At 45.1% G+C, this 25201-nt stretch overlaps 1 protein-coding gene across 1 annotated transcript in view; it reads left to right on the top strand.

Annotated features, from left to right (window-relative positions):
• Window positions 1-25201, top strand: part of TTBK2 (tau tubulin kinase 2) — a 631485-nt gene that overhangs the window by 415260 nt on the left and 191024 nt on the right. The window contains exons 8-9 of the mRNA XM_078659515.1: window positions 4296-4361; window positions 24979-25071. Coding sequence (XP_078515641.1) covers window positions 4296-4361; window positions 24979-25071 — 159 coding nt within the window. The remainder of the gene's footprint in view (window positions 1-4295; window positions 4362-24978; window positions 25072-25201) is intronic.

Raw genomic sequence — 25201 nt, 5'->3', positions numbered from 1 at the left:
CATTACGTATCACTATCAAATAAGGATAAGCAAAATGTATAAAAGGAGGGGTGATCGTAGAACATTGCCGTACTCCGGAACTCTTAAGTTAGCTGTGGCTAATTGTGGAAACATACAGCACTCTTCGTTAATGTCTATTTCTTGTAGTCCAACAATGACATAAAAACATTAGTTAGACATTTTCTTAATATTTGCATGTTTGTATAACACTTGAAAAAGCATATTTGTACCCTACTAATCTTAGATAGTTGTTAAACCTATGAATTGCATAATGTACTTATAAAAGACCTAAATACTGACCCTAAGGGCTGAGTGGCTGAGGGCTTTATCATTATTAAAGGTGTGAGTGTAACTCCTCATCATTATTCATCCCTTGGGGAAACATGGACCCTGCTTTTAAGATGAGATGAATAAGGATTCCATCCTTCTTAAAGTGGAGATGCGGTCACCACCTCTGGGATGCTTCTGTACTGAGTCTAGGTCAAAATATTTGGCCTTAGTCCAGTCACTCTGAACTGTCTCCTGAAAATGCTTAGCTGTAGTCTATGTACGGTCATGATTGGAAATGGCCATCCAATGTTCCAGGATACGTTTGTTCACTGGAAACGTCGTTGAGCCGATGCACCATTTGCTGCACGGATATGTGACAGCATAAACAACAAAATCTGTGTTGCAGTTGATTAACTTGGGGACTCGCTATTTTTGATTTGTTCGTTTCAATGTCACCTCTATTATGTAATCGCTGTGCTTGCAGGCCTTACATCGTCCAAACTTAAAGAAACCTTTACTTTGTCTCAGCCAGTTTGTGTTGTTGGGTGCAAGATGGCTGTGCACTAACATGTCTCTAAGTGATACATTTTTTTGATAAGTAATGGGCGGTGTCTGTCCTACTTTGTCTCTTAAAATATGATCTTGTCTTAATATGTCCCATCTTTTTAGGTCTCTGACCGTCGCACTGCGTAGCAGTGGGCGGAGCCCGAGATTTAATGTTTCTTAGAGGGGGCTTGGAACCCGCCACTCTTCTCCATTGGCTGGTCTAGTAAATGCTGGCCAGCTATTGGAGGGGAGAGGCGTCACTCGGTTCAAGCACCAGCTTTTTCGGATTCGGCGGCGTGTTTTTTGCGGTCTTTCTATCTGTGACATCATCCGTCACTCAGCAAAAAACACACCCCCGATCCCGAAAATTTCGGACCTTTGCGGCAGCCGTTTTTTGTTGTTGTTGTTGTTGTCGTCAGGAACAGCCCCGCTGCCATTCCAGGTAAGTTTTTATTTTTTTCTCGTTTCTTAGTGTCAAGCCATTCCCGCCTTCTCATCTATCAGGAATGTTATACCTGGCACCACCACCGTCGGCAAAGGCAAGTCGGTTCATAATCGACCCTGTCATCTAATCGTGAAGGGTAATTTCTAGTCCCCCGTTCGAGTTGGCACTAGCAGGCTTACGGCTGCCTGACTCTAATATGGCCGCCTTTGGTCTCTGCTGGTTTAGTACTACCAGTCCCGTTATTCCTGTCCTTCGTTTGTGTTGCCTGGACGTCTGTACTTTTTCGACATTTGCTATTGCTAGTATGCAAGTGTGCCATAGAGCGCGTCGGCTGCGCGGGTTTACGGCAGCTCGGCCCCCAGAGGAGAATGAGTGGAAGAGCTGGAGAGGTCACCGGGGAAGGAGAGGTGGTAGCGTCTCGCTCCCTGTCTCGCCATGCTGCGCTTGTCCCTCCGGCTGCGGCCCTGCTTGCGCTGCTCGGCCCCCAGGAGCACCCCGTCTGCCTGGCCCCGCCGCTACCATCACGGCCGTCCCGTATGGTGCACTCTGCGAGCAGGCCAAACCCGAGGACGGGAGGGGAGGCAACTATGGGGGAAGCCGGAGGCACCGAGGACAGCGCCGGGGAGCAGGTGGTACAGCCTGCCTCCACATCAGTTGGTCAGTCTGGAGCATAATTCATGCCAGAGGAGGGCGAGGGTCCCCGAGCCTTCCAAGCGAGTATTAACAAGGGCACTGAGCCTAACAGAAAGGAACAGAGGTCATGGTTACTGCCACTGGCACTTAGTGAACGGAGTAAGCGAGGACCCACTATGGCATGGAGAGGGCACAGTACCCACCAGGACAACTACAGCCCAGAGTCCTCTTGCGGCTCCCCAGGGACACACCTAAAAGAGTGTCCAACTTAACATTATAATTTCTCATTACACTTTCCGTAGGTGGAGAGTGAGACGTTGCTTGTATGGAGATTTAAGAGGTTGTTTGCTTGTTGGTGGAGTAGGCAAGTAGTGGAGCAATTTTTTGAGGTCTTTACTGCTCCCAGCGAGAGCCCATTAGGGCAGGATGACCTGAAAACAAGTGTGAGGCCCCCAGTGGTCCGGGCGCTCTCACGTTAATTAAAGCCAGCCCCTTGCAGGCGAGCAGGCGGCGCGGCCTAGTGTAAACCGGGATCTGAGCAGGAGGTCATTGGCAGCAGCAGAGTCACCGCCCCCTGGCCCCTCCCTGATGCCGTACTTGTAGTGATTAGCCCTCGTGACCTCTGAGGCTCATCATTTCCTGAACGCAAATCCCGCGCTTGTGAGGCGTGCAACACCCTTTCTGTCGTTTGTTTGGGTTCTGCCCCCACTCAGGTTTGCCCCCGAGTTCATGTTTCCGCACCACAGTGAAGCAACAACCGTTTGTGAAGGATGTTCAGAAGCCACAGGGGCTGGTTGCGGTCCTGACATCCGGCGCATGTACAGCACGCTGTTTGATCCTTGGCTTGACTCAAGTTTAAGACTAAGATGCAGGCAAACTCTGGGGGTAAAGTGGAGTCACACGAGAAGGTCAGGCGTGCTGTCAGCTGCCATGGACCTTTAAGTCCTGTGTACGCTCAAGTAGAAGTCATTTTGTAACATCGTCCCTGACTAGGCGTGGCGGCTTTTTCGGACAGCCGGAGTCGGGTTTTGTAATTTAGATGTGTTTTGACTATGTGGGCAGATCCGCACTGACCATTTTGCTGCCCTGGTATTTAAACGTCAGACAGCAGGCTAGGTGGTTGCTTTCAGAGGTGGAAGAGCTCCCGAGAACCATGGCCTTATTTTAGCAGCAACCTCCCGCGGGGTAGGGCTAGAGTGATCGTTTTCCTCAGTGTTGATTTTGGTTCTTAGCCAAACACTGGCTATGGGGTCCGTCTTTTTAGCCTTATGGATTTGTACAGAACTTGATATATCTTTGTAAATTATGTACCTTCCCTCCGTCACAGATTACAACATAATGTAGGAACATATTGCGACATTAGGCTAACGAAAGACTGGGGGAAACCTGAAGTTCTAACCTGTACTATGCAGTTTCCATTCAGCTCTTTAATCAATCTGTCAGTATTTGTTAAGCGCCACTACTCACCTGTGAGGGTCTCAAGGAGGTGGGGGGCAACATTTCCTTCGGGGCACTGAGGTTAATCGCAGAGCCAGGTCTTGACACCCTTCCTGAATTGGGTCAGTGACGGGCTCTGTGTGTGTGTGTGGGGCTCTGTGTGTGTGTGTGTGTGTGTGTGTGTGTGTGTGTGTGTGTGTGTGTGTGTGTGTGGGGCTCTGTGTGTGTGTGTGGGGGGGCTCTGTGTGTGTGTGTGGGGCTCTGTGTGTGTGTGTGTGGGGGGGCTCTGTGTGTGTGGGGGGGCTCTGTGTGTGTGTGTGTGTGTGTGTGTGTGTGTGTGTGTGGGGCTCTGTGTGTATGTGGGGCTCTCTGCGTGTGGGGCTCTCGGCGTGTGTGTGTGGCTTTCTGTGTGTGTGGCTCTGTGTCCGCGAATACTTCTACTACTCTCTAATGCTCACCTATTGCCATTGTAAATGACAATACCATTTATTTATGTTTTTAAAAAAAAATGGAAAAAAAATGTCATGAGCAATGCCAATAGCTCTACCTTTAATAATGCCGAGACCATTGCATTGTAAATGCTTGTTTTGAGAATCTTTCTCAGATCATTAGCCTGAATGCTGAATTTGGTGATGACTCTAATGGGATTGCTGTTGTATTTCCCTTTCTTATTCTTTTTCTTGAGTGGGTTGAAAAGAGCTTCTGCTCTGCTAATCTTGGAGATCCTTTTTTCAGCTTGTTTAATATATATATTTAATATGTCTAAACTGTGTTGATGATTTGCATTGTTACTTAATTGGATAAACAAAATTGAGCGACCCCTATGTGCTAGATATGGTTTAACAATATCCGATTATGCTATATTAAACTATTCATTTTTTTTCCATTTTTGACTAGATTTTACACATTTTGAAACCATGATTCTGTTTATAGTTGGTATATTTTTCGTTTGCTTTTGTTGCAGCCACGAGCAGTAGCTGGTTTTCGGGGAACAGTACGGTACGCATCTGTCAACGCTCATAGGAACCGAGTAAGTACCTGTCTCTTGCATTACAGCAAACTGAATGTTGTCATTGTTCGACACTGTGTAATCCTGGTGACTTTTAAAAGCTCTTGCCATTTTACTGTAATCACCTTTTACCACTAGCAAGAACGTCAAATACAGCATCAGGTCTTGCTAGCAAACCTTGTAGCCTGCAGTGTTTCCTACCTTAGATCTCATACCAAAATTTTGAAACGATGTGTGAATAAAATATAGTGTTATAAATATATGGTGGCATATGGTAGCATAGCAGCAACGATGTCGACCCTTAAGAAAAGAAGGGCGCTTTTTCCGACGTTGTGAGTTAGGTTTGTATAAAATCACAAAGAAATATAAATAATTGCTGTACAGTGTAAGAGGATATATTTTTTAGCAGAAAAATGGAAATAGGCAGGTTTTTTTGCTAAAGAGATAGCAGACATAAGGCATAGCAACCCATCTGTAAATGACTGTACGCTTATGCTATAACATGTGCCATGGTATATTGCGTTACAACCACCCCGTTCCTCAATGACTCCATAGGCTTAGCATGACATTGCATAAAGCTGTGCTATGTTATGAGTACCTCATCCTTAGGCAACTTCAAAAGTTTGTCGCATAACATGGGCTGTGTTCCCGCCACCCCATCTCCAAATGAGCTTATTAAGATGGAACTTGAGCTATTTTAAATTATGCTATAACCACACCGTCCAAGCAACCTAATAGGCTTATCATGACTTGACAAGGTCTATGTTATGTTAAGAGCACTCTGAAGGGGCATCCCCAAGGCTGTATGAGGCTACAGCTGTGTGGCCGATGTTTTCCTAAAGAGATCATGTTTACCACTTCACAATTCTCTAGTGGTGCAAGTATACTAAGGGAGTCAACTGAACACTGGCAGTTGGCTAATGCCTTAAGTGGTTAGTATCTAGATAGGGGGCTATTCCTTTTTTCCATGGTACACTGACAGAATGCATTAGCTTTTTCTTTCAGTACAGAGCGGATTATGCGGGGAGGAACAATGTGCTTACAGTGGGACTGTGAGAGAAAGTGGCGGGCCAAAGCTTTTATCTGTACTACTGTTGTGGCGCTATCGGGCCTATTTGACTTTTTCTCCATCAAACGCACACACAAAGCACCACTGAGACCTGTTGTTGCAAAATTCTTGAATTCTCGTGATACACTCAATACAGCAGAGAGCTAGGGCACATGGTATGTTTGGAGTGAAATCACAACAGGCCTGAAACTGTGGCCGATACTGCTGAACGTTCTGCCAGCCAGTCCAATGAAGTGCAAGGCAGAGCCAAGAGGAGAAGAAAGAAGATTAACTGGACCAGCCTCTGGAGGAAGACTAGCATATATTATGCTTAGCAGGAAAGAGAGACAGCACTGATGGCGGGGACGCCACTTATCAGGAAGGCGAGCTCAGGCCTGAATGATGATTGGTATACTAAACTCAGAAGTGCTCACAGATGAGCATAACTCAATGTTAGAGGAACTGCTGCCTGTGATCCCGAAGATGTCAAAAGAATGGGGTTGGATTGGTCATTGAATGGGCCTGTGATAGTGCTACTTCCCTCTCAGCTCTGCGAGAAACAGTGAGTGTTAGATTTGGGGGTCTCTGGTTGGCACAGGTATGCACTTGTGACGGATGTATGACGTTATAACGCATACTATTACAACGCATGCTTTTACAACGCAACTTTTACAACGCAGGATCCATTACAACGAATACCATTACAACGCATTTTTTTACAACGCATATACCTTTACAACGCATACCATTACAACGTAAGTATAGGTAAGTATATAATTTTTAAAAAAATGTAAGTTAGTAAATTTAATATTATTTAATTTTAATTTAATTTTTTTTAATTTAATGTAATTTTTAAAAAGTACCCCTTTACCCAAAAACCCAAACCTAGCCCTGAACCCTAAAAATACCCCTTTACCCAAAAACCCAAACCTAGCCCTGAACCCTAAAAATACCCCTTTACCCAAAAACCCATACCTAGCCCTGAACCCTAAAAATACCCCTTTACCCAAAAACCCATACCTAGCCCTGAACCCTAAAAATACCCCTTTACCCAAAAACCGATACCTAGCCCTGAACCCTAAAAATACCCCTTTACCCAAAAACCCAAACCTAGCCCTGAACCCTAAAAATACCCCTTTACCCAAAAACCATACTTACCTATACTTACGTTGTAATGGTATGCGTTGTAAAGGTATATTCGTTGTAAAAAAATGCGTTGTAATGGTATTCGTTGTAATGGATCATGCGTTGTAAAAATTTCGTTGTAAAAGTCATGCGTTGTAAAAGTTGCGTTGTAACGGGTGCATACCACTTGTGACAAACAGGGACCCTCTCCTCTAGTCAGGACAAGGGACTTACTCCTTAAAAATAACCCCTGCTCACCCTCTAGGTAGTGTGGCGCGAGCAGACAAGGCTAATCTTCAGGGCGTTTAGTTAGTTAAGCATTTATGACCACATACAGTAATATAAAAGTGCACCACAAATGGACACCAGTCTAGGTTTTTTTTTTTCAGAACAAAATTTTATTGGGTTTTGGTAGTTGACAGAATACAAAAGAAACACTGCTTCCATAGTGGCAGAAAGACAGTGAGCATATAAAGGTCGAGATATTCAATCAACATTTCCCTACATCCACCCCCCGCAACCCAACCCAGTTCCCACCCCCCACCCTGCACGGTGTTTACATTGTCAGAAACAGTAGCCTAAGCAGCATAGTAACAGCCTGTGCTTCAGTTCACTTAGGGGCAGTACGGATGTGGTCCATGTCTGTGGCTCGTGGCGCCAGAGGGTCTAAAAGAAGGCCCCTGTAATCTGCCCACCAGTCTAGGTTTTATAAAAATACGTAGGCTTTATGTAAAATATAAACTCTTATTCAAGCTTAGTTACAAGACCATAAATAACGTGGTTTACAGGCACACAATACTTTTATGTTGGGATAGGTGCTGTTTCTTAAAAAGTGTCTCTAGATCATGAATAACGTTTTAAAATGCCAACAATTCGTTTTAGGCGAGGATATGCGTTTTTCTTAACAGCAAAGCGTCTCTTCTGCTCTCATGCGCAGCGTACTGATTGTGCGGGACGTGGCGGGGTTAGATTGCACAAAAGAAAGGGGTAGGCCACGTGCGGACTCTCGAGTCCGGTGCGCACAGGTCAAAATGCAGCGTTACAGTACCTTTGTATGTGGGCGGTAGACGCGATGAGGCAAGCGTAGGCAAGGCTCCTTGGGGCAATCTGGCGGCTTTCCTCCCGATGGGGCTCGTCCGGCTCGTGCAGGCGTCTCCGTCTGAGACGTACGAGCGGGGTGCCCCCGGGGAGGGAAGCGGGCGAAATCCTTGTGAAGTCCTCAGCGTACGTGGCGTTGGTTCGGGGCGTACCTCTCCGGGCGGGGAATCCTTTCTCTCAGCAGTGCGATGTTCGGGGCTTGGTACGCTTCGGTGTACGAGACATCTCCGGTCTTAAAGGGCTGCTGGTCTTAGGTGCGCATCGCACAGGGGAGGCCGGTACGCTTGTACGGGCCGAATGTGTGATGCGCTCCCTTTGTAGGTTCTTCCTCCAGCGGGGATGCGGCGAGCGGTGCGGCAGAGGAGGGCGAAGCGGGTGTGATCGGCCCAGCGGGACGGTGTGGATACGGCGCGCAGTCAGAGCGGTTCATACGGGGCGGGCGGCCACAGGGACAGCTTCACATCGGTCCAGGAATGCGGGACGCACTTGGCTGGCGGCTCCAGCAGCTAGGGCAGAGTTTGGCAATGTTCTCTCAGCCCGGATACAGGCAGGCAGAGTCCAATGTTCCTGGGTCTCCGGTCAGGGGGCCAGCTCGCTCCCAGGCCTTTGGAGATTGCTTTTGAGTCCAAGTTCTTTTCTAGCAGCACATAAAGCAAGTCTTTCAAAAGTAGCAAGTTTTTGTAGGTTTTCCCCCTCTCCTTTGGCAGCAAGGCAACCACTGCAGGCCAGTCCCCCAGGATAGGGACAGTCTTCCTCCTTCAGCTTTCCTGGTTCCTCCTCCTCGGGCAGAGAGTTCTTCTTGGGTCACAAGCAGGATCTAATGTTTAGGAGCAGGGCTCCTACTTTTATACACAGTTTCTTTTGTCTTTGCAGGCCAGGGGGCCTGAGCCTGGTTCAACCCAGTTTTGGAGCACTTTGTTTACAGGAAGCTGCCTTCTGCTTTCAGTGTGCAGGGCAGAGACATCAGACGCTCCGCAGGAGGTGGAGCCAGCATTGAGGTGGCAGAGCACAGCCCTATTCAGAGTCAAGGGGCACTCCTCCCACTTATCCTGGGGGTAATCCCTCTATTCTCCACCTGGCAGCCCAGACTGTCTCCTGGAATTCCCCTGCCCTGTCACTCACAAAAACCAGACAGCAGATACACATCCTAGCAGAGGCAGGCTGAAATAGTCAGGCAAGCAAATGCTAACTTTCTAAAAGTAGCATTTGCAAACACAGGATATTAAAATAGACTTTACTAAAAGAAGTATTTTATTATTCTGAGTTCAGGCATACTAGACTTGACTTTCTACCATGTTCCCTGAGCCTGCTGGGATTATAGAGTGTAATAATTCCAGCAGCCCATTCTGGCCTATGAGAACAGGTAGCCTTACAATAGTGAAAAACGAAAATGGCTGTAATTCAGTTCAGTTCATACGTCTTTATTACGATAAAATTCATCATAAAAGACTACATACAACATCCTTCTTTACAACATAGAGTAGATAGTCATCCGAATAATACTGGTTTAAAACACACATTAATTTAAATACATAAAACAGTATTAAATTAGCATATATAGACGTTCTAAAAATACAGTGCAATTAATAACATCACATTGCTAGTTAACTCTCAAGTAATGATTTGGTGCCTAGCTCTAATAACCCAGGTCCAACCCAAAAATTTGGCAACCGCTACAGCCACCGGAATAGATGTTAAAGAGCTCAGCTTCCACAACGCTTCCTGGCCCACCCGAGTTTTCAAGTTCTTACAAATCGGTTTTAACCATTTTCTCCTGGAGGCCAGGTATGCTGGGCAAACAAAAAAGACATGGCCTGTCGATTCTATCTCGTCGCAACACCACAGACATCCTAGGCCATAGACTCACCCCCCCCCATTTATGTGTAAATGATCTTAGAGGTAATGCCCCAACTCTGAATTGGTGATACAATTTCCTATCTAAACTCTTGGTAATAGTATCCCAGTACTTTTCAAACAGGGGATCGAGCTTGTGTAATAAAAACCGACCAGTCAAGGAAACAGTATCTGACTGGACAACAAGTTGGTTTTTTAGAGCCGGCCAGTAAAGTTCCATAAATGCCTTTTTAGGAGGAAAAACATTTGTTCCGGGGTCCAGCCACAGCTCACTTAAGCCCATGGACTCCAATGTAGATTTAAGACATTTGAACCACAGTATATTTCCAGAACCCACTATTGATCTCACATCCTGAATTTCCTTTGCAAAGGAAGCAAGTTCTGGGGTTGTCCAAATCCTCCTCCAAAGTGCAACAATCCTAAAGCGTGCCACATCCTCAATTGATTCACAACCAAGATCTAATAACAGAGGTCTCAATGGGGTAGATTGGGGCAAACCAACCAAGCAACGTAGAAATTTGTTTTGCACTCTGACTAGAGGGGACAAATCAGAGTGACCCCATAGGTCCGCACCATACAAAATTGCCGACTTTATTTTTGCATTATAAATTTTAAGTGCTGGACCAATTCGTTTTGTTAAAGAGGCTCTCTGTTCCTTGATAAGACAGCCAGTCAAATGGGCAAACCTCAAGGAAAGTACATCAATCTGGGCTTTCCAGCTAGCTCTATTTTCAAGAACAACCCCCAGATAGGTCATTGATTCCACCTCCTCAAGTCCTGTCCCATTCAGGCTAACACAACCCCCCTTAGGTCTATTTTTGGTTAGCACCATAAATTTGGTTTTGCTGACATTAATCTGAAGATCATTATTCTTGCAAAATAACTCAAATTTATTCAATGCTAGTTGTAAGCCCTTTTGGGTTTTGGACAGGATGAGGGTGTCATCGGCAAAAATAAGAAGAGGGAACTTTGTACCTCCTAGCACCGGAGCATCCGTCGGGGTGTCCTCAAAAAACTGCACCACTCTATTAATAAATAATAAGAAGAGAGTGGGTGCGAGGACACACCCTTGGCGGACACCGCGGGTCACTGGAAATCTCTGGGTAACCTGTCCCTGCCTACCCCATCTGATTTGAGCGAAGTTCGCTCCATGCAACCTTATGACCAGATTCAAAAGATCACTTGGCATACCCATGTTGCCCAAAGCCTCCCATAGCTTGGCACGGGGGACAAGGTCGAATGCAGACTTTAAGTCTACAAACGCCGCATATATAGTTCCTCCACCCAGGGTAACCACCTTCCAATAGATGAGGATAAATCTGGTCGATAGTACTGACGCAGGATCTAAAACCGGCCTGCATAGGAGATAGAATGTTCTCAGTGTCCATCCAGGCCTGGATTTTAGCCAACACCATCCTAGATGTGATTTTTTGGATGGCGTCTATCAAACTAATAGGACGATAGTTCCCCGGGTTTGATCAGTCCCCCTTTTTGAATATAGGAAGAATTTCCGCCCCCTGCCAAGAATCCGGGATCGGGCCCCCTCTGCTATTGCATTCGCAAGAATGGATATGTATGGCACCCATATTCCGGGAGAATGCTTGAATAAATCTGCCGGGATACAGCCCATACCTGGGGCATTACCACCTTTAGTTAACCCCAGAGCAATCTCAACATCCCTGTGCTCAAAAACAACAACGGGATGACCCAGAACCATAGGCAAAAGGGCACAATTCTCCGGGCCTTCAGTGGCAGCAATATCAGGACCCCTGAACTGCGACTGAAAGTGGTCTACCCATACATCTGGAGCAACATGGTTAGTAGGGGTTTGTATTTCTAGACCACTCTCCCATTTGACAATCTGCCAAAACTTGATCTGGTCAGTAGACAAACTAGCCTCGTATAGGTCCTGCCAATGGCGATCGTCCCACTCTCTCTTTGCCTCAAGCAATGACTTTTTGTAGTCTGTCCTTGCCTTCCTAATATCTAGGCTAACAAGATTTTTTAAGGCTGAGATCAGGACTCTGTGTGCCAGACGGCACTGTTTCGTATACCATTTGTGGCCTGATTTTACTATCGAGGTATTTATGGGTTTGACTTTTTTTGTGAAAAGGGCTTTCAGGGAACTAAAAAGTTGATCGTGCAGTGTACTTAGTTGCTCCAAATTATCCACAGAATCAACCAGAGTTTGCATAACATGTAAGGTATTTAGGACTATCTGGGATATCTTGGCCAAAACTGCTTGGTCTTCCAGTATCCTACTCCATCTCACCCGTCTCATGTCATTAGTAAGAAGGGTCTCAGCTGTAACACACTCGGAATCAGAAGTGTGGACTGGATTGCTTTCAAGCTTCAAGGTAAGCACCAGGGGGTTGTGGTCACTCTCCGGGCGGGTATGAACAGACATGTCCACCAGGGATGACCAACACTCAACCTTTAGTAGAATATAGTCAATTCGACTTGATCTAATATTATTGTCGAAAGTAACTCTACCGATTTTATCTGAGAGTGATCGACCATTTACAGCTCTCAACCCCCATTCTAGGCAAAATCCCAACCAATGTAAGGCAGCTTCTGTCCCTTTTTTGATTGGTGACAATTCTAGGGGAGGAATGTTCCAGAGCTTATCTTCATCCGAAGTTAAAACAACCCCACCACTCACATAAGGCTCAAAGGTGCAATTAAGATCCCCCGCCACAATAACAAACTTTTCCCTCCCTATTACACTAAGAAGGGAATCAAGCTCCTTTAAGATAATCGTCGGGCACCGCCCCACTGGTAGCCCACAGGCATAAACATAAATAATGAAAATATCTCTATGGTTTGATTTAGTGAGTTTTAACCCAATAATATCAGGGCTATACACGGTCACCTCAGTGGGTCTATGACTAACTGTCTGCTTTACCCAAATAGTAAGACCTCCTGAGGCCCTTCCTTTACTCATCCTAATAGCGGGTTTATGAAAGTTCAGATAGCCTAGGCGATATAGGGGTTTTGTTGCCCAGGTCTCCCACTCAGCAATATCCAACCTGCTATTCAACCCGGCGATATTCCATGAGACTATTTTGAGAGGGGCGACCGGATTAGTCAACTGGGAAGAGGTTTCATTGTAATCACTGTTACTAACTACCTCCTTCGAGATACCACTACCAGACCGCACAATATTACTACCGCCTGCTATAAGTGACTCTCCCTGACTTTCAATCTCTGAATGTATACTACCCGGACATTCTAACTGATCATTGTCATCTTTATTAGCGCCAGCTATATTAGGAAGTCAATCTACACCCTCCAGATCTGTGAGGGGGTCAAACCTATTGAACACTGGGAGGGGATACACAATCCTATGGTGCAGATTTGGGCCCATTAGACCTCTGACGAGAGTTAGGATTGGGAGTGTAGCGCCCAACATTTGTACCTGAATAAAAATAATCAAGGCCCAAAGATTGAACGTCCCCTTCCCGACCAAACCTAGCTACTCTCCAAATATGATCTACCACCCAGGGGTCCCTAAAATTCACTACAATACAGTCCCCCTCTAGGTCTTTAGGATTTTTACCCACCCAGTTCACCCTTCTGACTCCCAAAATCTTTGTGTTCGAAGAGGGGGGGGAAGGGTCCTTTTCCTATTTAACCAAAAAATCACCTTATTTTTCAACTCCCTATAAGATTCCGATTTTCCTGCCCCTAGGGCTCGTACACCCACCAGTACGATCGAATAGGGAGCTGACTCAGGAGGAAGGTCTAATCTAGGGAGGTGATCTTTACAAACTTCCTTATCCTGCTGTGGTTGCCTGGTCGGCCTTCTACCAGCTGGTAAACCACTAGTTGCAGGATTCGGTATAGGCACCGACTCCGTCACCCTCCCACCAGGTCTAGAAGAACCCACTGGTTGGATCTTCGGGCATGATTGTATCGTTAGACCATTGGATGTTTTACCTGATACCTCAGTGGTCGCCCTAACGATAGTACTAGGGCCCGTACCTTTTGTGGTAGTATCCGTAGTTTTAGGGCTGGCCGTACTTTTTACCAGGTCGGCCAGTAAGAGTGAGTTGCCTCCGACCTGTTTCTCAATCTGGTCTAGTTTGGAATTGATCATCCTGGTTCTCTCTAAAAGAGGCAACATCAAAGATTTCACCAAGATTTCGATTTTCCCCAGAAATCCACCCTCATCAATAGGACAATTAGGGGTGTGAGTAGCTACTATGGGAGCCCTAAGCGGAATAGAAGGCTGGGCAGCAACTGAAGGGACCGAGTTAGAAGACTTCTTTTGTAACTTAGCTTGACTGCCCTTCAAAGGGCTACCCCCTCTTTTCTTACTATTGGGTTTATTCTTAACTAATGTCCCCTGGGTCTGAGTGGGGGGGGATATGGTAGAAATCCTCGTGGAATTGTATAAACCAGTATTACCACTAGAAGTCTGACTCGAGGGAGACAAGATTATACTAGAACTATCTAGATCTTCACCTATATCCACCAACCTAATTTCATCCCCTAAAGCATGTGTGGGTACCGGGGAAGCCGCCGACCCTATTTGACCTAAGGACAAACGCTTCCCCGTTATTAGATCCAGAGACAATCGCCTCTCAGCATAAGCGATCTCCTTTTCAAGTATTGTGGACGCTCTCTTAAAAAAGTGATCCAGAGTACCTGTGGCCACCCCACCAGAGGTAGAGTGTGATATGTCGATTCTTTCCGGACCGTAAAGACATGGTGAATACAGCCACAATCTACCGTAGATGCTATACAACAAATATCTCAATTGTACCAGTTCTGCGCTCAAGTTCACTAGATGAGCAAATACCTACGAAGCTTGAACGAGTTACCAGTGAAAGAGAGGAGGCCCAGCCAGGCCTACACGACCTTGGACGGCCTTAGACGGCCCGCCCTTTGCCCGGACTTCGCCCCGGTCTTCGTCCCGCACGCGTCCCGCTAGAGCGTTGATGGGCGTGCCTAAAGTAGTTGGTGGGAGGGACGTGGGAAGAGGCCCCAGCTGCGGCCAATGATGTCACCGCAAGGCCCGCTGGACCTCGCAGTCCCGACCCGGCTGTTCACTTCAAATTGCTCTGCCCCTCTGGCGCTCGATTATCCTTTCGATTGTTCCGCAGGTCCGTGAGGGAGGAAATGGCAGGAATGCACAAGGTCCAAGCCTACGAGCGGCCCCCGCAAAGCGGGGGCCGCGAGGCGTTATGTGCAGTAGGGGGAGGGTGCGGGAAGAGGCCCCAGCTGCGGCAATGATGTCACTGCAAGGCCCGCTGGACCTCGCAGTCCCGACCCGGCTGTTCACTTCAAATTGGTCTGCCCCTCTAGCGCTCGATTATCCTTTCGATTGTTCCGCAGGTCCGTGAGCGAGGAAATGGCAGGAATGCACAAGGTCCAAGCCTACGAGCGGCACCCCTAATTCACTATTAGGACATGCCACACACATCGGGGCTTGTCCTACCTTATGCTTACAATGCATCCTGCCCTTGGGCCCACCATAGGGGTGACTAATATGAAGTTAAGGGAAGGTTTAGGGGCTGGCAAGTAGGTGTACGTGCGCAGTCAGCATGACAGTACCAGACTGCACGCAGGTTCTGCAATGGCAGACCTTAGACACATTTTAAGAGGCTGCTTCTGTGGGTGGCACAACCAGTGCTGCAGGCCCACTAGCAGCATTTGTATTTTCAAGCCCTGGCACTCCTGGTGCACTATACTGGGGACTGACAGTAAATCAAATAAGCCAATCATGGAAACCAATTAGATGTACACTTTTCATAGGGAGGACTTGCACTGTGGCACTGATTGGCAGTGGCGCAGTGCCCTGAGCAGCTAACACCAACAAAACATCTGAGGCACATCAGCAAAAAGTGGAAGGGAGACTCACGCCAAGGTGCCAGGTCTAACAGTGAGATACTCCAAATGATGAGAAAGACATCCCAGTAGATGCAGGGGCTGCGAATAGAGGGCCTCAGGCTGGGGGCCGTCCCTCACTTTTGTTTGTACATTGGCTCTATTTGTAGGTATATTAGTGGCTTTGGTCAGGAAGATGCCCCTGACCTTTTCAGGGAGGGGAGTAATGGGTATTGTTCCAAGGGGAGCCGAGCCACTGAAAGCTGTGGAAAGTAGGTGAGTGCTAGGAGGGCATGCGGGTGTGGGGAGGGTGACTGTGACACTATGCAGCTGCTAAGAAAGAACGACTGGATTAGTAACAGAATATCTAACCAGGCACACACTAGCACTTATCAAGGGCAAAGGCCATGAACAGTTGAAAGTATGTTCCCTGGAATGTAAGGCGAGTGAATAATGCTGCTAAGCATTACAGGATAAATTCTTATTCAAAGAAGAATAGTGCTCTCTTTGCCTTGTTGCAGAATAAGCTCATGAAGAAGTGAAGTTTACACCTGGTGAGTTTTCCTAATTCTCTCCTAAGTAGGAGCAGACTTGGGACAGTCTTGATGGATATGGGGATGTTGTTTCAGAGCCTGCTTGCCTGCTGCTTTTTTTAAAAACACATTTGTTTGCCCTCTAGGGATTGCTGTTTTCTGCTCTCTTGACTCTCTCTCCACAGCGCGGGGATACGCCGGGATGGCGTCACCAGGCGCTTTATAAACCCCTTTATTATTATTATTATTATAGATAGAAAAGTCAGTAGATAGGGGTCATCTTCTGTGGTCAAGAGGTCATCATCTATGATGTGTAAGGTAGTAGGCTCTGTGCTGCAGATTGATCTGTAGCCAGAATGGTAGTCGAGAAGGAGATGGTGAAAATGGAGGTCATCTTGGATTTGAACATGGACTGCTTTTTCAGTGATCTTGCAAATGAATGGTAGAAAAGTGATCAGCCGTAGTTGGCAAGGTCATTAGGGTCTAGTGTAGGTTTCTTTAGGAGCATGAGGATCTGGCCTGTCTTGAGAGCTTCTGTGAAAATGTTTTGAAAATTCTTTGAGAGATGGAGGCAGTGACAATGGCGAGAAGAAGTGAAAGATCATCTTAGTGAGGACTGTGATGAAGGATGAGGGCGAGACCTAATCTTCATAAGAAAAGGCTTTGATGAAGAAATTTGTGAAATCTGCAAAAGATAAGGTTTTGAAGGCTGCCTGGTGCGGAATACTCTGGGGAGGAGTGGGGGTAAGTGATAAAGCAGTGTTCATGTTGTTAATGTGCTGTAGGATCATCTGTATTTTTTCGGTGAAGAAGAGGTTGAAGAAAATGGCATTTGTGGAGTGAGGAATAGGTTAGTCTGGCATGGGAGTTGAAGCAGTGCTTGATTGTCATGAAAAGCAGTCTGCTTCTATTGGTGGTTTCATTGATGGTGTTGGTATAGTACTTAGCTTTTGCTACTGTGCTGAGCAGTCTGAGCGAGGGACTTCTGTATCATGAGGTCATTATGAGTTCTGTTTTTCTTTCATTTGCATTCCTGTACCCTGATGGATGGATAGATGGATTCCTGTTCATGGAAACGTCGGATGCTGAAGGCTTTGGCTTGCATTATCTGTTTTAATTGGGATGTGGATGTTAACATTTTCCACAAAAAGTGTTGAAGTTGTGTGGAAGGGTGTTGGCGTCATTGCCTATGGATGAGTCTTTCAGTGATCTGAGGTTTGGTCTTCTCTTTTGTGTGCTTACCACAATCATGAATATTTTGAATATCATGAATCACCTATGTAAAACTGTCGGATTATAAACCACTTGTGTTGCCACCACAACGTGGAAGGGTTTACACAGCCATCCCAACACTAGTGGATGAGGACTGTAGTGCTCGAACACCGTAGATACAGGGAAAAGATATGGGAGGGAATTAAAAGTTATTTTGCAGAGAACAGGGGTACAGCTTGTTGCAGAATTGAGGAGTGGGAGGCGTTTAAGGTGGTGATAAGGGATGATGTAATTCTACTGCTCCTGTAGTGTGATTGGCACTGGAAGGTAATCTTACTGTTCTAGAAAATTAGATTAAGGGCCTGGAGAGAGCACCATCAAGAACCCCCTCCAACACCGAATAGCTTCATGCTGCTAAAATGAAGGATGAGGAAGTTCAAGATATACTGTGCAAGGTTGACTACAGGCAGCTGCAATGGGCAACACACTTGAGAGTTGGCTAGCATTGGAGCACCTGGAACGTTAATACTAAATTAACGTAGAGGTAACCATTTATTTACTCATTTCTTTGCAACTCTGTATAAATTGGGGAACTCGTGTATGAAGCTGAAACAGTGGGTTATTTTGAGAATACCCACCTACAGACCCAGGAACTGATAGTCTGCCACAAAAATATAATTTGACATAAATGGATTACCTGTACACCACCCATGGTACGCCTACTTGATGCAAGGTAATTCAGTGCAGCCAATGCGCTGGTTTATTTTACTTTATATTACAAAGGGCTGCAAATTGAAATTTGCTTGGCTTTATAAATACCAAAAAGGTTGCGTCATGGTTGCTTTAAAAAAAGTTACACAACCCCAAAGCAAAATCTCTGTAAATCTAGCCATGAATATGTTTACATTCCTGATCCACATACTAACCAGTTAAAATCTTATAGTGAAAGCTGGATGACAAGAAACGCCAAAACCGACCTAGCGAACCCAACTCAGGGCCCCAGGTCCAACTACCACGCAAATTATGTATTTATTTGGAGGGTGTCACACCCCGCACTCCCCCACCCCCGAAGTTATGCCCCCTCCGAATAAGCAGAAAAAATAACAAGAAAAGGCACCAAAAGCTACTTGTGATTAGAAAATGTGGAGATCTTCAGCTGTAAAATTTTATTTTGACTTTCAGCGCCAAAAATCTTTTCAGCCATCAGTAACCCTAATGTCACCATGTCTTGATGATTCCTCTAAATCACACATCTAAAGAAAAACAGCAAAGGCTACCTGTAACACATCTAGACCTCAGCAGCCAACTTAATCATAGTAGACATGACCATGTTACGATGTCCCTAAAAACTTTACAGTGGTTACCAACAGCAAGAAGAATCTCTTGCAGAAGTGCTCAGTATCGCACAGCAGGCGATCCTTGGGGGCAGGACCTATCTTTCTGCAGTCAACACTCAAGCTATACACTTTGAGGGGATACCTCAGATCCAAAATGGGTCCCGTTTTGATCATCCCTCCAGTTGAAAAAAATACACATTTAAAAGAGATCTTTCTCTCTTCAGGGATTCCAGCTCTGGAACATGCTTCTTAAAACAATAAGACCATCAGCAACCTTTTATAATTCAGAAAAGCAAAAAGGATCTGACTGTTCTCAAAATCTTGAAGCAAAGCCTCTCAGACCGTATACTACTTGTATATGATTTATATACGTAGTTCATTAAATTATGCCTCACACTATATTTGCATAACATTTCATGCATAAGCCACTACTACAGGCTATTCATCTAGTCTGAAGTATACTTCCTATATTTGACACCTCGACCAATTCCCTCTTCCAACCTGACAGAACAAACATGGTAGGTACTTATTTGACCATCTAGAAAGTGCTTCAGAGTCTTGTCAAAGGGTAAGAAAGCACAATTGAAATGCAGCTATGCAATTATGTACCTGTTTTGTTGTGGGAGCACCCATTTGTTACGTGATGATTCCTGAGCAGAAGTTGCTGGGAATCAGATTTTTTTATGTTTGTGCATGTGTTTTATTTTCAGGACATGGGTGTTGGTTACAGCTGGTAACATTTCCTTGACCTGTTGCATTGACTGGTGCCAGGTTTAGGGATGCTGTGCTGAAGTATTTTTTTCCAGATGTTTAGTGTATTGCCCAAAATCAAACTATTTGTTGATGTGGATTGGGATGCATGGAATTATCTTCTTTCTGTTTTTTGCTAGGACCAGGTCTAGGTTCTCACTGAACTGGTGTTTCCACTTCAGGGATGTGAGCTTGATTCTATGCTCACATGTTCTAATCCTACCCGGTCCACCCAGCCTTTCTTCCTGCTTAGTTCGTGTACCATCTATATGGATAGCAATCATTTTCTGTTATCTCTCAGGTTACCCCATGGGACCCCTTTGGGAATGAATGCATACTCTATAAAAGTGTTATATATGATACTGAGTGTAAGCTAGGTCAGAATGAAAGATGAGCTGATTCAGAATGTGATGCTGAGTGAAATGTGCTATGTGGCTAGGTTTTCAAGACACCCAATTGTGGACCATTGGTGGTAGATGCAGACGTGAGAAGACCTCAGAATTCCTTGACCTTATAAAGGAAGTATATCACAAAGCCGAGTTCCTTTGTCTGATACTGGAACTCCTTCAATACTTGCAGTATTCTTATAACGTCAGCAGAGTGTATTTTGTCCCATGTATAACAAACTGTATGGGATATATAAGAGAAGTGGGGACCATGTACTTTAAACATTGCCACAACTACAGTTGTTTATCTTTGGTAACACAGAACCATAAACTTCCACCTTCATGCTGCATTTCACGCCTCCACTTTAAACAAATGTTCTCATATGATTAGAAATGACTACTGCTTGATTGTTCCTGTATGATTAAGGGATTGATTTCCATATAAATATCATCTAAGATCATTGTTATTGTGTTATGTTATGTTACGTGTATTTGTATGGCGCACGTATCACCTGGAAGGGTATCCAGGCACCTGAAGAAGTAGGGGTGCCATAACCTGGCTGTGGCCTAGTTGAACAGTTAGGCTTTCAGTTTCCTGAGAAACACAAGGACACAGCTAGCAGCTTTGATTTGCAAGGGGAGGTTGTTTCAGGCTTTAGAAGCTAGATACAAGATAGCTCGACCGCTGGCGCTGGCTCTCCGGGCGTGGGGAATGTGAGTTAGCAGGAGACTGGCTGAGTGGAGCTTTCTTGTCAGAGTGTGAAAGCGGATGCTGCTGTTAATGTGGATAAGGACAAAATTGCGTAGCGCCTTGTATGCTTAAGTGAGTAGTTTGAAGAGAGCACATTTGTGTACTGGGAGCCAGTGTATGTTTTTGAGGTGGTTGATGATGTGTGCATGGCGGTTGAGTTGCAGTGTGGGTCTGGCTACTCTGTTTTAGATGACCTGGAGACATCGATGAAGTGAGCGATGATGCCAACATAGAGAGCATTGCATTAGTTCAGTTTGCTGTTTATCAGGACCTGGGTGACTGTTCTTCGGGTGTCGCGAGGGAGCTACTTGAAGATCTTTTGGAGTAGCTTGGGGGGGTGTGGAAACAGGATGATGCCACGAGTTGATTTGGTTGACCAGTATGCAAGTGTTTCTGGCTTGATAGGCGGAGTTGGGTTATCGTCCCAGTTCAGCTGGCCACTTGGCCAGAGACCACAAAGAGATGTCGTTTCCGAAGAGTACCACCTCCATCTTGTCTGAGTTGAGTTCAAGACTGTTGATCTTCACCCATTAGGCAACTTCGGACATGCAGGTGGTTCAAATGTTGGGCAGGTCATCTCAGAGGTAGAGGACTATTTGGGTGTTGTCTGCCTGTGTGATGTTGATTCTGTGGGTTTGGATGATGCTAGTGAGCTGAGTCATTTATATTTGAATAGCGTCTGGCTGAGTGAGGATCCCTATGGGACTCAGCAGATCAGGTTAGTAGCCGTAGAGAAATATCACTTGATGGGCAGTAGGGAAAACAAAAAATCATTTAAGGAGTTCTATTTCATTTTATTGTTTCTATAACTCTTTAGTCTTTAGCTTGCCTCTTTTCCAGTCTTGAGGGCCCTCTTTGTTGGTGCTTCTGTTTTATTTGTTAGATTACACAAGTTTGAGAACTTTTGCTTCCAAATTTTAGTAAGGGAATTCACAATCAAAATCGACAGTTGACAGATAATTAGTTTCAATTAGTTTCAAGTTGCTGGTTGGTTGTTTACGTGCAATTGGTTTAGGAGGAATACATTCTTGCCAGGTTAAAATGAAACATCTTTATTATTAGGTCATTAATGGGCTCAGAATGGATGAAATCAACATTATTTGATTCTTTGGTTCTGTTCCACTGTTATTTGTTCTCATTAATTAATTTTTATTTTGACCGATGTAAAAAATAAATCCTTCAGAATATGCTGTCTTTTCTTATCTTGTATTGTCTGCTTAGTTTTTTGTTGTGGGCCTATAGTAAAGAAGACAGCTTGAGCACCATTTAGAAATTTATTTTCAGCCATTTACAGCGCACTTTATCAGACCACTCGACGGTGTGCTTGGAGGTTGAACTTCCTGCACCAAAATAAAGAGCACTCATGTGGCACCTGCCTCTCTCTGCCCTACTCGACACCGTTTTTAGAGACTAAATTCGGATGGAAAAAGAGCTGTACTTCCAGACCAACGAACAGTCAGTGACGGCAGTGGGCATAGTATGGAGGCATACAAACCATATATGAGAGGAATCTGTATAGCTAAGAAGCTATCAAGGGTTCGCTGATCCCTAGGATTGTGCTTGAACAAAATTGAGCAGCAGTTACACACTTTTTAAAGTACACATATGTAGCAAGTAACCCTCATAAACTCCAAACACTCAGATAAATACGCTGCGACCCAGGCGTATGGCGCGGCCAATAGACCTAGTAGAACACTAGCATCAATAATACTGTCCCAGGCGTCCGCCACAGAACATCGTGGAATTGATGAGGAACGTAAACATGAAGCTGAAGCAATATTGTTCGAATTTGTAAGCTGCTACACACACACCTATATACATCCTGCACGTCTCCCAATGCAGAAAATCTGTCTGCATACTTTGATCGTATAGCATTGGCCTAGCTGGAGGGGCCCGTGACGCATCTGCTGTAGTCACCTATCACTCTGGACAAGATCGCTGAACAACATCAGTCGTTCTCACATCTAAAGCCCCGGGGAGTGACAGCCTTGGCACGACATGCTGCCACCCTCATTCAGTGAAACTATATAAATCGCACTGCTGAAACCCCATAAAATGCGCCCACACAATGCAACTCTTACAGGCCTTAGTCCATTATAAATATAGACCCCAAGATAGTAGCCAAAGTCCTGGCTAACCGTCTGGCTCTCCTCTTACCAAATCTGGTGCTACTGGACCAGGCGGACTTTATACCCGGCCGCTCTACCGCCCACAATCTGAGGACCATATTTATGGTCCTGCACCAATTGAGGCCTGATTTAGAGGTGGTGCAGTCCTCCTGGATGCCACCAAGGCGTTTGATTCTCTAGAATGAGAAATTTTTATTTTTTGGTCCTAAACCGAATGGGCACTCTAACAAACGCACTGTAAGCAGATGACATGTTATTACATTTAAGAGACCCCTCAAATAACATGAGCCCAGTGACATGCTAGTTCTCCAATTTCAAAGCGCTGGCAGGAATAATCATGAACTATAATAAATCCACCATATTTCCATTAATGCAGGCGACACGAGTGCCAAAGGTGCATAAAATATCTTGGTATATGGATAAGTAGGGACAGAAGTGAGGTGATAACTGAAAATTACAGGAAAGTTATGTCGCACATAGAAGACCGGGTAAACAGGTGGATACATCTACCCCTGTCTCTAATGGGAAGTACAATGCTCATGAAGATGGCAGTTCTGCCTGGACTCCTCTACCTGTTAATAAATATCAGAATAGTGCGTAACACAGTTTTTCCATACACAGCAAAATAGCTTGGATGGGCAGGCAGCCCAGAGTGCGCAGGGAAACCCTCATTCTGTCACATGAGCGAGGAAGTATGGCCGCACCAAACTTTCAGCTCTATTAAAACTGTGCCCACTATTGGCTTCACTCACCCACATATATGGCTTATCTTGCAGTCTTGCAGTTGGCCCAAGCATAGCAGGTCGGATATTAACTCTGTCGCAATGTGCATGGGATTGGATTCAGAAAAAACTATGTCATCTAGTAGTATATACTCCGGAACAATCAGTCAAACAATATCCATTGGCAAACATAACAGCAGAAAAAGTAGTGGGAAAACCCTGCAACAGTTGGGTATACACAAGATGGGTGATCTTTTTCCATATTCAACTTTTCGGGACCAGTTGCATATTCCAGAGTCCACTGTATAAGCCACTACCCAACATTTCCACAGGAACCTGTCACTAGTAAAGAATCAACACTATGCCTCAACACAGACGCACAAAAACACATAGTTACTAAACTGTATTACGCGATGCATAACGAGCACTCTGGATTAGCGCCGCAGGCCAAGAAACGCTGGTAGCTAGGTTTGGGTAGCGATATCACAAACACACAGTGGAACTACTGTTATAAATGGCAAGGTCGCCTACCACCCAACGGCCGGCTAAGGCTGGTACAATTCAAATACCTACACCAAACCTATTACACCCCACGCAAACTCTATAAGGCTCAACTTCTATGAGCGAAAGATGTTCGACGCCATCCGCCGACTTCCTGCACTTGTCATGGCTCTGCCCACCAACCAGCAGATACTGTATGGGGAGGTATTTATAGCATTAGCCAAGATGACCAGGGAACAGGTGTTACCGTCCCAAAACTGGCACTGCTGGGATATACCAAGGAGATGCCTGCCCGATGCGAAGATTTATATCTGTAGCTTTGTTGTTGGCTTATCAAAGGGTGGCATGTGTTTGGGGGAAGTCCTACAACTGGAGCTATATTACACCACTATAGCACTGACAGAGATCCAAGGATTTCTGGGGTCCACCACAGTCATACCTGCTTAGGCACAGCACCACAGACCCGAATAGAAAGCAATAGCAAAGAAACCAGTAGACAATCAAAGCACCGTCACCTATAATGCCCGGTTACGCTAAGGGGATGTGCATCGGAATATCACTAAACTAACTGTAATACACGCTCTCTGTCTGATCTCACAAATGGGGAAATGTAGGCAAGGTGGCGTTAAGGGTTTTAGAAGGGATTAGATTTCCAAATGTCAGTTAACGTATGAAACACTGTTGCATGGTTGCACAGTTGCACAAATGCAGCAATAAAACTGCAAATAAAATATTTTGAAAAAATCAAAAAAGAAAGAAAACCTAATTTACATTGCCAGTAACTCACAAAAGGATACCTGGCAGGAGACAATGGATTTGCACTGCAGATATCTCTGACATGAGTGTGAAAATGGGTGTCTCAAGGCGTGCCCGCTTTGGAGGCCTGGAAATGCTCATAGGCCTTCTCAAACTTTGATCCAACCGCTGCTCACCGAGGACATCATCAGGGATTTACTCCAGGCATGTGTTAGAGTAACTACGTTTACAGAATGGGAATTGGAATGGATCACCTCCAGATTTGGTGCGGTTGTAGAAGGGTTTTCTCCAAGGGGAAAAATGTTTTCTCTGCCGAGGGGGTAAAAAAAAATTAATTTGGAGTTCGGACTACTTCCTTCCATTCAACTAGTACGCCTTGAAACCTCTGCCTGGTATAACTTTGCAGGCGTAGATTGTGAATTGAAAGAAAACCATTAAAGCATGTTTTTCAGAGATGTAAATATCTTTCTGTTCTTTTAACGTTTTATTTTATGAATCAAGTTTCTGGTTTGTACAAAAAGCATTTAAAAGGTCTTATAAGTTATTAACAGCCGAAGTCAGTACAAACTTTACAATACAATTCATTTTATTTTTTTTAATACAGGAAATGGGACGGCACGATGACCTCTGGTCCCTATTTTACATGCTGGTGGAGTTTGTTATTGGACAGCTGCCTTGGAGAAAAATAAAAGACAAGGTAAACTGGTAAACTTGTATGAGTTTTTATATTGGTTGAGATTGCAGTATGGCCACATCCATAGTTTATTGGTGCATTTCTGAGTGGACCTTAGTTTAAATTACTATAAAGTGGAACAAATGGTGGAAAG

The sequence above is a fragment of the Lissotriton helveticus genome, chromosome 9, assembly GCF_964261635.1.
Source record: "Lissotriton helveticus chromosome 9, aLisHel1.1, whole genome shotgun sequence".
Lineage (NCBI taxonomy): Eukaryota > Metazoa > Chordata > Amphibia > Caudata > Salamandridae > Lissotriton > Lissotriton helveticus.
This window is presented reverse-complemented; position numbering and strand designations above follow the sequence as displayed.